General features: G+C 33.2%; 2 protein-coding genes across 12 annotated transcripts; one reads left to right on the top strand and one right to left on the bottom strand.

Moving 5' to 3' along the window:
- The first annotated feature begins 980 nt into the window (after nt 1-980).
- Vinc (vinculin) lies at nt 981-8,945 on the top strand. 11 transcript variants are annotated; one of them, XM_078196877.1, is made up of 21 exons: nt 981-1,328; nt 2,237-2,344; nt 2,425-2,570; nt 2,647-2,923; nt 2,994-3,194; nt 3,263-3,503; nt 3,583-3,815; nt 3,939-3,959; nt 4,095-4,461; nt 4,555-4,983; nt 5,056-5,147; nt 5,215-5,308; nt 5,554-5,598; nt 5,867-5,986; nt 6,166-6,237; nt 6,761-6,790; nt 6,940-7,064; nt 7,129-7,368; nt 7,446-7,536; nt 8,115-8,132; nt 8,776-8,945. In XM_078196877.1, exons 1-21 carry the CDS (start codon nt 1,272-1,274, stop codon nt 8,943-8,945), a joined length of 3,177 nt encoding a protein of 1,058 aa, XP_078053003.1. In that variant the 5' UTR covers nt 981-1,271. The 11 variants fall into 11 exon arrangements, with proteins under 11 accessions (XP_078053003.1, XP_078053002.1, XP_078053004.1 ...); XM_078196876.1 differs by lacking the exon at nt 8,115-8,132 and adding an exon at nt 7,715-7,750; XM_078196878.1 differs by lacking the exons at nt 3,939-3,959; nt 8,115-8,132 and adding an exon at nt 7,715-7,750.
- Nucleotides 8,946-8,996: 51 nt separating this feature from the next.
- On the bottom strand, nt 8,997-10,651 carry Taf8 (TBP-associated factor 8). Its single transcript, XM_078196903.1, has 5 exons — nt 10,354-10,651; nt 9,799-10,085; nt 9,547-9,697; nt 9,338-9,481; nt 8,997-9,268 (listed from the first exon to the last, which is right to left on the bottom strand). Exons 1-5 carry the CDS (start codon nt 10,481-10,483, stop codon nt 9,117-9,119), a joined length of 864 nt encoding a protein of 287 aa, XP_078053029.1. The 5' UTR covers nt 10,484-10,651; the 3' UTR covers nt 8,997-9,116.
- Between the last annotated feature and the right edge of the window lie 178 nt (nt 10,652-10,829).

The following is a 10,829-nucleotide window of genomic DNA, read 5'->3' as shown; positions in this document are numbered from 1 at the left end:
TCTCGTTTTTGATTTTCTTTTTGAAAGAATCAGAACCTTCTGCTCTGATTAACTTTGGTCCCCGTGGATAAGTGGCTTCTCCACTCTTTCACTTTTGTTCCGCAATAATACTCGACATATTATTTCACCGGTGAAAGGGAGGGAGCCATAACGAATGCCGGCTTCGTTCTGACTCCCTTCCGAGTCTCCAGTCACAGCAACCTCCACGTGGTGAGACTCGGGCAATCGATGTAATTGCCGATTTCTAATCAGCTGTAAATTCGTTTGCATCTGATTCGAAATCGACAATTACATCGAGCTAATGGCTGTGAAGTGGTGATGGGTTTTTTTAAGTATTAAGTAGAATTTGATTTTGTGCCGATATATACGTATGTATACGTATGTATGTATGGCTAAATGTATTTTATTTGTATATATATTTCACAGTTCGTAAAGAAAGTTTTATAAGTAGCTTTAAAATAAGTTTTATAATCTCGAGCCGCCCGACCATACGGACTTCGAAAAAATGTGCCGGGTTGAACGTGTTAAATATTAATAACAAGGGATTAGAATTTTAGACCGACGAATCAACGTCCAGCAAATTCACCAGCGCCCAGCTAATTTTATTATTAGCTAAAGAAGGAGGGAAGGAAAAGAAGCTGGAAGAAAATGCAGAACTCCACAGAAAACCTCAGATTTTATTCGACAGTCAAAGAAAGTACACCTTAGAGCTCTATAAATAAAGTACCTTTTTGCTAAAAGTATTCAAAGTTTGTACCTCTCTCAATAACCTTTCACGAGCAGAGCGTTTCAGCGCTCCACGGGCATCCGAACCATACCGAATTCCCTACACTGAACAATTCAGACCGTAACAACCGTAACACAGTAAAAACCTTCGACATCAAGCGAGTTTTACAGGGAATTTTGTTAAATTATCTGGTAACTTACACATATATGGCTACCTTGTTTTCCCTAGACATCTGCAACCAAGCTGTGTGCAACCGATGATGCATGATGCATCGATACGATTTTCTCGAGTAGAGCAATCATTAGGATTCTTGATCACGATCCATCACAGAGGTACAGAGCTACCATTGCATTCGTGCCGTCTCGCGAGTTGTATCGTTCGTATTGTTTCTTGTTATTTTTAAAGTGAATTGTTTCCGGATTATCCAACATATTGTTGATGAGTGTACACGAAGATTCTCGATTGTATCTTCGGCATAATTTTTTTTCTGTGAATACAATTCCGTAGTCAATAATTCTACATTTTCTCGAAGAAACACATCAAGATGCCGGTATTTCACACGAAAACTATAGAAAGTATTCTCGAACCTGTAGCACAACAGGTAATTAAACTTTCAATCTTACTGATTAACCACAATTGTATCGATAAGAATATATCTAACGCTACGTCATTTTCGAAAATGTCATTATTTGATTCCCTTATCTTTAAAAGAGGCAAGGGCAGAATGTTGAAAAATAACACCTTATGAAAACTTAATCGATAAGAAATGAGTTATTCTGTAATATATAATTTATTTTTTAAGATGTATGTATATAAAACATGAAGTAAACATCTCTTGTTAGTTTCTGTCCTTCTATAAATAATTTGATTGTATACATTTCGAATCTGTCAAACTGTACATATTAAAAAGAAACGATTTGCTGGAGCTTTTGGTAAAAATGTATGAAAAATGTTAATTTAACTTCATTGACATTAATATTAATTATGAATGGGTCTATTTACCATGACACAAATTGCCAAGTGACTTATGTTTCTTTATATAGAACTATGACATCATTCTACAAATATAGGGCAGGGATACTAAATTCATCTTTAGGTCTGTAAGCTTGGATGTATGAAATTCAATCCCTTTGCCAGTTAAATCATTGAAACAAACACATTAACTAAGACTGCTCAGTATTACCAAAAAAGGACATGTTGAATCTATTTATCATCATGTCATCCCACACATTACACACTGGCAAATATGAATGCATTTCAGCTAAATGGCCTTGTAAACATGTTAATGACTTTATGTTAATGTTAATACATAATAGGTAGAACAACATTTGTTACTTTAATTAAAACATTTTGTTATCTTATAGGAAATCTTAACGGAGTAAAAAGAAAATAGATTATTCATGATCTTGTATTATTGTAAAAAGTTTTATAATTAAATATAGTTAAATTTGCAATTAAATGATTATATGACATTTATTTTTTATATATACAAAAAATTTTCTAATGTAGGTTTCGAGACTCGTTATTTTACATGAAGAAGCTGAAGATGGAAATGCAATACCTGACTTGGGCAGACCTGTCCAAGCAGTTAGTATGGCAGTGGCAAACCTTGTAAAGGTAAACTAATGTATGGAAAAAAATATTAATTTATAAAAAATATCATACAAAGTTTTTTTTATGTTGACTATTACATGTAGGTGGGCAAAGAAACAATAAATTCTTCTGATGATGCTTTACTTAAACAAGACATGCCTGCTGCATTGCAACGTGTGGAAGGTGCTTCACGTCTTCTGGAAGAAGCATCAGCTATGCTTAAACAAGATCCTTATTCTGGACCAGCTAGGTATCAAAAATATCAAACAATATCTTTGTCCTTATTGGAAGTGATAAATAATTCTTTTAATTCTTTTTTGTTTTAGGAAAAAGCTCATAGAAGGTTCGCGTGGTATTCTTCAAGGAACCAGTTCACTTTTGCTGTGTTTTGATGAAAGTGAAGTTCGCAAAATTATCAGAGAATGTAAACGAGTTTTAGATTATTTAGCAGTGACTGAAGTTATTGAAACCATGGAGGATCTAGTTTATTTTCTTAAAAACTTGAGTCCCTGCCTTAGCATAGTATCAAAAGAAGTGAGTGCTCGTGAGAAAGAGCTGACTCATCAAGTGCATAGAGAGATTCTTGTTCGATGCTTGGACCAGGTTGGTTTAAACGGACTCTAAATATTTAATATTTATGGTTATTATAACCATATATCTATTTTTGTAACAGGTAAAAACTCTTGCACCAATTCTTATTTGCTCCATGAAAATTTTTATTCATATTATATCTCAAGGAGGTAAGGGAGCGGAAGAAGCAGCAGAAAATCGAAATTATTTATCTGGTAGAATGTCTGAGGAATTAAACGAAATTATTAGAGTATTGCAGTTAACGACCTATGATGAGGAAGAGTGGGATGCTGATCAGTTAACAGTAAGCAGTGACTTTTACACTTACATAATTCAACGAATAAATAAAATAATCTGTTTATTTATGTTTAGGTTCTTAAAAAAGCCCAGAGCGCTATTGAGTCGAGAATAAGAGCAGCATATGATTGGTTAGATGACGGACTTGCCCTTCGCGGCGGAGTAAGAGAGAAATGTCTTCGTCAAATAGTAGAACAAGCCCAACGTTTGGCGGATAGATATCTTCCTCCATCGCAATCGGAACCATTGAATAAATTAACTTCACAAATTGTTACTATGATCAATGCTCTTTGTGAGTTACGACAGAATGAAAGAGGTACTATCTTCCTTTCATAAAAAACTGTTAACAGACTAATACGTATTATAATTATACTTACCGTATTATACAATTGAAGGAACAACACCACAAGCGGAGGCTTTAGCGCGCGGTATTAAAGAAAAGGTGAACGAACTTAGAAGTTCTATCGCATCCGCTATAGTGGCTGCCGACAAATCTGGAACTACTCAGACTGCTCACACGGTCGCAGGTCGTCTAGAACAAGCTAACAAATGGTTGTTGAATCCTCAAAACGATGATAAAGGACTTGGCCAGAGAGCTATAGCACTGATCATACATGAAGGAAAAAAGGTAGAACATAGTGTACAATTGACAAAATTCTCTGGTATCCACCTATACCTAGGTACGGTATTATTATTAATACAGAGGCTTATCATATAACTTTAATAATTTGAATGCCGCAAACGGAGTCAGAATCAGCAACACGTAACGAGCGTAAGTTACGTGTGACATACCGAGTACTTAAAGTGCACCTTGATCTAATTATATTGTTGGTATATTTACATTAAATTGTGGCTGATTTTCTAAACTGTCTCATGTTTATCAGTTGATTTCTATTCCAAACGATAGGTTGCTGAAGGTTTGCCGGGCATACACAAGGCAGAGATTCTGCAGTTGTGTGACGAAGTTGATAATCTTTCTCATCAACTTGGAGATCTTTGTGCTCATGGACTAGGGAATACACCACGGGCTCAAGAAATTGCTCGTCAGTTATCACATAAATTGTACGAGTTGAAGAACAGAATACGGCAGGCAGTTGTATCCAGAGTGGTTGAAGATTTTATCGACATCACGACACCTTTGAAACAGTTTACGGATGCTGTGCTAGCCCCAGAAGGTACACCAGGACGCGATCAGAACTTCAACGATAAAACACATGCTCTTCAAACATTTTCTAATAGGGCGGCCAAGACAGCCAGGATGGTAGCTGCTGGTGGTATGAAAAATTTTATTATTTTTACAATAAATTCATTGTGTTAGTCAAAGTTGTACAGAGTTACTAATTGATTATGCCACGAATTATAATTAGGGAGTGGTGGAAACAAAAAGCTAGCAGAAGCATTGACCGCAAGTGCATCACAAGTCGAGTCGTTGACTCCTCAGTTGATAAACGCTGGACGAATTCGAATGACGTATCCGAACAGTAAAGCTGCAGATGAACATTTTGAAAATTTAAGACAGCAGTATGCAGGAACAATGCAAAGGGCTCGAGCATTATGTGACGAGGCAACAGATAGTGGTGACTTTATTAGAACTTCTGAAGAACAAATGCAAAAGCACTCGTTCCTTTGTGAAGAAGCTATTGCTAAGAGTCATCCACAAAAAATGGTAGATAATACAGCCGCCATCGCTAGACTGGCTAATCGAGTGATTCTGGTGGCTAAACAGGAAAGCGATAATAGCGAAGATCCTGCCTTCATTCAGAGAGTTAACTATGCAACGGATATACTTCAAAATAGTGAGTAAAATGAATATTGAACCACATTTAGATAAATTAAATCTATTGTATACATCAATTATTTGCATGCAGGCGTTGCACCAATGGTACAAGATGCAAAGCTGGTTGCAATTAATATAAATGATAGTAATGCAATCTCTCATTGGAGAGAAAGCAACCGAGCAGTAAGTAGAACATACTTACAATATAAAGTTTGTCACTATTGTTAATGTATTGTTCTCTATTTTATAGCTCTTGGCTAATGTTGGTCATGTACGTAAAGCTATTGCGGTGCAACCCGATGTCATACCTCCGCCAGATGTGTCACAATTACATCTTAATGATGGTAAGTGTAGGAAATATTTTCATAATATGATCTTGATTTTTTATATATAAAAAGTGATATATTGACTGTACACTTCTACGGAAATAGGTATTTATTTACTATAATGTAGAAGTGATTAAGAAATGTACATTACATCACCATTCCATCATCATTTTATTCTAATTTTATAGAGTATGATAATAGGTTTTCATACGAAGCATAAATTTTTCGTATAACAAAAATCTTTAATTACATATTTCTTCCAGACGAACAATTGCCAAGCCGTCGATATAATTACTTCACAGACAAAGGTACTATATATTTGCATGGAGACGATTTATGCATGATTGACAATCATAATGTAATAATAGTAGAATCCTATTTTTACCAGTTTCTGAGATATGGGCACATAGAAGATGATAATAGTGTTTTAAACAATATTGTGTTTAATAAGAGATTCATGTTACATTTTAAACTTAATCTATATCAGATAATGTATACATATATATAACATTCCCGTTTGATTTTTCAATTTTAATGGAAAATTTGAACATTTGTAAATATTTCTTTAAATGCTAGTTGGTGAACCTTTAAGAAATCAGCCATCGCCAAGCAATTTATGTGTCATCAGCCCTAATCTGAACACAAATAAACCCCAACATCGCGCTATCAGTCCATTACCAAAGTGGGCACGTGAAGGTATTTACTGTTATTAGAAAGAATATGGTAAATTAAAAAAAAAAATTTAAACTAACCATATCTGTTGGTTAGACTACTTAAAAAATTATTTAAATTTCGTAGCAAAAAAGAGAGATTTCAGTGGCAATATTGCTCTTTAGTATGTTAGGATCAAAAATTAATTATTTTTTTTTTATCAGGAGATAACCCTGATCTCCTGTATCAAGAACTGGCTTCTGACAACGAGTTAGAAAAATCAGTTCACGATGGAGGTAATTTAAAATTAGTACTTTTAGGGTCTGAAAGCAGCAAGTGTTCGATGTGCAAAACTTTATTTGCTGGGAATAAGCATGTTTCAATTATAATCAGTTACATTTTATTAAGTTCAGCTACTATTGTTTATACAATTATATACATCACATTGAAAGTATAAACATTCATGAAATTGTATTTATCGCATTCTACTGAATTAGAAAAGTTTTAGCTTTGGTTACCAAATGTTAAATTATGAAAAAAAGAAATCGAATGTAGTAAAATTCATTACTTTTGGCAATTCATATACCCTTTTACGTTCTATGTAATATCATAATGATTATTCTAAAATTCATTTTATGATATTATAATATTTGTATTGTGTCTCCTTTTGTCTCTCATGTTAATATTCTTAATCGTTCATTATTAATATAACCCATACAATGTGTGTGATACAGTTTCACTGGATGCATGCTAAAGTACTTTTTGTACTGACATATCTTAACAATGTGTTTGCATCTTTAATGCTGCGTGGAATGATAGGCTATTATTGTGATTATGATAATGATGATGGTAATTATAAAACTCCTGCATTTTTTCATGTAAATGGATGTCAAATTTTACTCTGTAAAGAGTTTGCAAGAAACTTTATATTTTTATATAGACTTATGTTTTATTATACAATTACTATGAACTTTTTCCTTTGTTTTTTTTTTACACAGAAGTCGCACCACCACGTCCCCCATTACCTGGTGGAGACATAGCACCTCCAAGACCTCCACCTCCAGAAACAGATGACGAGGACGAAATGTTCATGCATGCGCCACAACCTAATCAGCCTATAATGGTACTTTAACTTTATTTCTTTAATTGAACAGTTCGACACCTATTTGAATTTGTTAAACTTTTAGATGGCAGCTCATGGCTTACATCAAGAAGTACGACAATGGTCCAGCAAAGACAATGAGATTATTGCAGCTGCAAAGAAGATGGCTATTTTGATGGGTAGATTGTCAGGTTTAGTCAGAGGCGAAGGTGGCAACAAGCGAGATTTAATTGCTTGTGCAAAAGCTATTGCAGAAGCCTCTCAAGAAGTGACTCGTCTAGCCAAAGAACTAGCTAGGGAATGTACTGATAAACGTATTCGTACAGTAAGTTAACTCTTTCATAATATCTTATCTTCTTTATGTTATTAAGATACAATAAAATTTTTATATTTACTTTCTAGAACCTTCTTCAAGTTTGCGAGCGTATACCCACTATAGGCACACAACTGAAAATATTATCAACAGTCAAAGCTACTATGCTAGGTGAACAAGGTACAGTACATAAATTCCTTCATAAAATAAAAAATAGCATTATAATTATATATATATATATTGACACAAGTAAAAGATAATTCACTTAATAACAGTCAAAGGATGTTGAGGAATAAGCTTTATATTCTCAAAGAAATTCATCCGATAAACAATTATTAATTAAATTTTTCGTACATAGAGACGCTCCCCACCTGGGAAGAATTGATGCTTTATGGTAAAAATGTTGATAAAAATATGCTTGCTATCTTTATCGTTCTCTTTAGCGTTTATTTTGTTTAATTTTCGAAAACTCCGCGAGTCTTGCACTTGCATTGCAATGCATGCACATGTTGTCTCCCTTACAAAAAAAAAACCAAGAAACACTGAGCAACATCCATTTTATTATCTTTAAAATGTTTTTAAAATGATTAAAAGAATCTAATAGCAACACGAACAAATTAAATTTACGTTCAGCAAATCAAGTATAAAATCTAGAAATAGTTTCTAATAGTTTAATTATCAAATAAATATTTATTTACATTTTATTGAAACTTCTACATGGTTTTCGGTTAATGTGCCCTCTGCTCATCGTGGTGTAGACGATTTGATTGGCTACAGTAAGTTTATTATGTGATAAGTATAAGTTAGCATAAACTATATGATCGATATTAACGTTGTGTATACGTAAAAAGCAATCTACTGTATACGTAAAAAATTCTTCATCTGTAATGCATTTCATATATCATTGAATTAGTTTACAGCAGACCGAAGTGATAAACACTGTCATCATTAAAACTAGTCTCCATTTTTCGTCAATCTTAGCATCCACATTTTAAGTTTGTCCCTTTTGCATGATTTTTTCAATTGAAGCACTCACTCATTTCCCTTTGGAACAGCCATACTCTGTTTTTCAAACACATATCCATGTATTTAAAAACTACTAGCCGACATGTATTGCATGCAATACACTATAGTAGTTTCCCCTTTAAGTAAAATAGTTGATTATTCAGTTTACACCCCTTGATACATTCTTGTATCGTGCATATTCATTTATACAACACCTGTTATTATCATATCACAGGGATTATTTACCTTACTTTGATTTGTTTCAATTTACAATAATTTTCAGTAATATATTCCGTTGAATTATAGAATGTTTTAATATAAATGAATACTTTTATATTATAATCATTGTTTTTAATTGCTTTGTTACGTTATAAATTTTTAATTCAATATTCAATTTTTCTGGAAAATATACAGGTACAGAAGAAGACCAAGAAGCCACAGACATGCTCGTCGGGAACGCCCAAAATCTTATGCAGAGCGTAAAGGAAACTGTCCGTGCAGCAGAATGTGCAAGCATAAAGATACGAACAGCTTCTGGTATGAAGTTGCGCTGGGTACGACGCCAGCCTTGGTACCAATATTGAATAAGATGTTGAAGTAATGAAAGTGAATTAGAACAAATAGGTAAGACTTCCTAACATTGAATATCTTTTAATAATAGATTCCACATGGTATATTTCACGAAAGTGTTCTAACAAGAAGTAACATTCTGATGATCAGATTTCATTGAATATTTTCAAGTTTCCCTACGGAAATTATATCTTCATTGTATGTAAACTGGGAGGTACAGCACCTGGCATTTTATTTTTTGGTATTTTCCCGGGACGTAAATAGGGATTATCAATAGCATCTTGTTGTGTTGTAGTTTCCCCATTTTGTTCAGTATCTTCGTTTTGTACTTTCATACCTAAAATGATACAAAATTATGAGTTTTATAAACACGAATATTTACTATTTATAAAGAAGTCAGACCAACCTTCTTCTGTCTCTTCCAATTCTTGTTCCTTTTTCTTTTTTACTGGACTTGGTTCAAATTGGAAATCTTGATCAGTTTCAAACACTTGATCTTGAGGAAGAAGGGCAGCTAGGTAACTAGGAAATTGGGCTTTACAGGATATCACTGAAAGAACGATATGTTGAATATAACAATTATAAATATGTTATGATTTTGGTGAAATTACTTACATGGAAACATACTGTTGTCTTCTGTTAAAAATAAACTATGAGTGTCTCCAGTTTTTGCGATAAACCTAGTCAAAGCCCTTTCAATGTCACGTTTCTGCGTTGCTGCTTTTTCTCTTATTGCTTCATATTCTGTGACTGGCTGTTTGTGTGTCTATTCATAAATAAAAAAATACAATAATATGTATAATATGTATAATATAAATAATACAATAATAAATATTTAAAACGAAAAATTAGAAGAATTATTTTTACCGGTGTCCTAATGTATGCATGTGGATCAGGGAAAAGTGGTAAATAACCAGGTATATGAGATGGATGACCTTGTTTTACTCCAGCTTGTAAAATATTCAATTGCTTTGATTGAGTCTGTTGCTGAAGCGGTGGTAATACTGTTCTGTTCAATCTTTTTCCATATGTTTCTAAATTATCCAATTTTATACCCATATTTATCAATGCCAATATAATGTCTGCTATTAGTGGTTCAGTTCTGCCAGACAATTCACAATAATTTCTTGCAGATTCTCCCACCTCCACTATAACTGTAAAAACATTTGAATTAACATATTAATAATATATAAAAGATTGAAAAACAAATTGTTAATAATGGTTCCAGTAGATCTTATTAGATTGTCTCGAGGATTGGATTCACAGTTCACGATTGCAATTTTGAATGCTGTCAAACAATCTGTTGAAAAATCTATAGATATAATATGGAGAATTTCACCTTAAATAAATAAAATTAAGTAGAAAATACTATTAAAAACATATTAGGAGGTTAGGATCTTGAAATCTTATTTATGTTCTTACAAGATTGCAACATCTCTGTCAGGGTTTCTAATGCTTGTTTTTCGCCAGTGTCATAGCCACTTTCTACCAGAATACTACAGACTACATGATTTAATATTTTCCTTCGTGTATTTGTCGTTTGAATATCCATGTTTTTCCATGGAAATTCATATTACTATAAGAAGTAATCAACAATAGAATCTTTAGCACGCCATGCAACGCCATCGTATGTAGAAAGCTTGAACTTTCTCTTGCAAAAAAGGAATCCTATACATCCTATGCAAACACGATACAATATACAATGCATACACATACGTTTTGTATTTTTAATATATAATAGATATACTATGTACATATATCCATAGTACATTTATTAGTACGATTTGAATTAGGATTTATATGCACGTGTTCGTAAATGTACAAACGTTAAGTATGTATTCCTGAATCTATCAAAAATAATCCTACATATCAAAGAAATATATCTATGCAATGAATTC

The sequence above is a fragment of the Augochlora pura genome, chromosome 3 (assembly GCF_028453695.1).
Source record: "Augochlora pura isolate Apur16 chromosome 3, APUR_v2.2.1, whole genome shotgun sequence".
NCBI lineage: Eukaryota > Metazoa > Arthropoda > Insecta > Hymenoptera > Halictidae > Augochlora > Augochlora pura.
The sequence above is the reverse complement of the archived record's forward strand: the minus strand, read 5'-3'. Positions and strand labels throughout refer to the sequence as shown.

Bases quoted from the DNA above. Each gene is read 5' to 3' on its own strand.
- Vinc (XM_078196876.1), top strand. From the start codon at position 1,272: ATGCCGGTATTTCACACGAAAACTATAGAAAGTATTCTCGAACCTGTA. The intron at 3,504-3,582 runs GTACTATCTTCC...ATACAATTGAAG, and splicing joins GTTACGACAGAATGAAAGAG to GAACAACACCACAAGCGGAG. The intron at 3,960-4,094 runs GTAAGTTACGTG...TCCAAACGATAG, and splicing joins ATCAGCAACACGTAACGAGC to GTTGCTGAAGGTTTGCCGGG.
- Taf8 (XM_078196903.1), bottom strand. From the start codon at position 10,483: ATGGATATTCAAACGACAAATACACGAAGGAAAATATTAAATCATGTA. The intron at 10,086-10,353 runs GTAAGAACATAA...ATGTTTTTACAG, and splicing joins GACAGAGATGTTGCAATCTT to TTATAGTGGAGGTGGGAGAA. The intron at 9,482-9,546 runs GTAAGTAATTTC...TCGTTCTTTCAG, and splicing joins AGACAACAGTATGTTTCCAT to TGATATCCTGTAAAGCCCAA.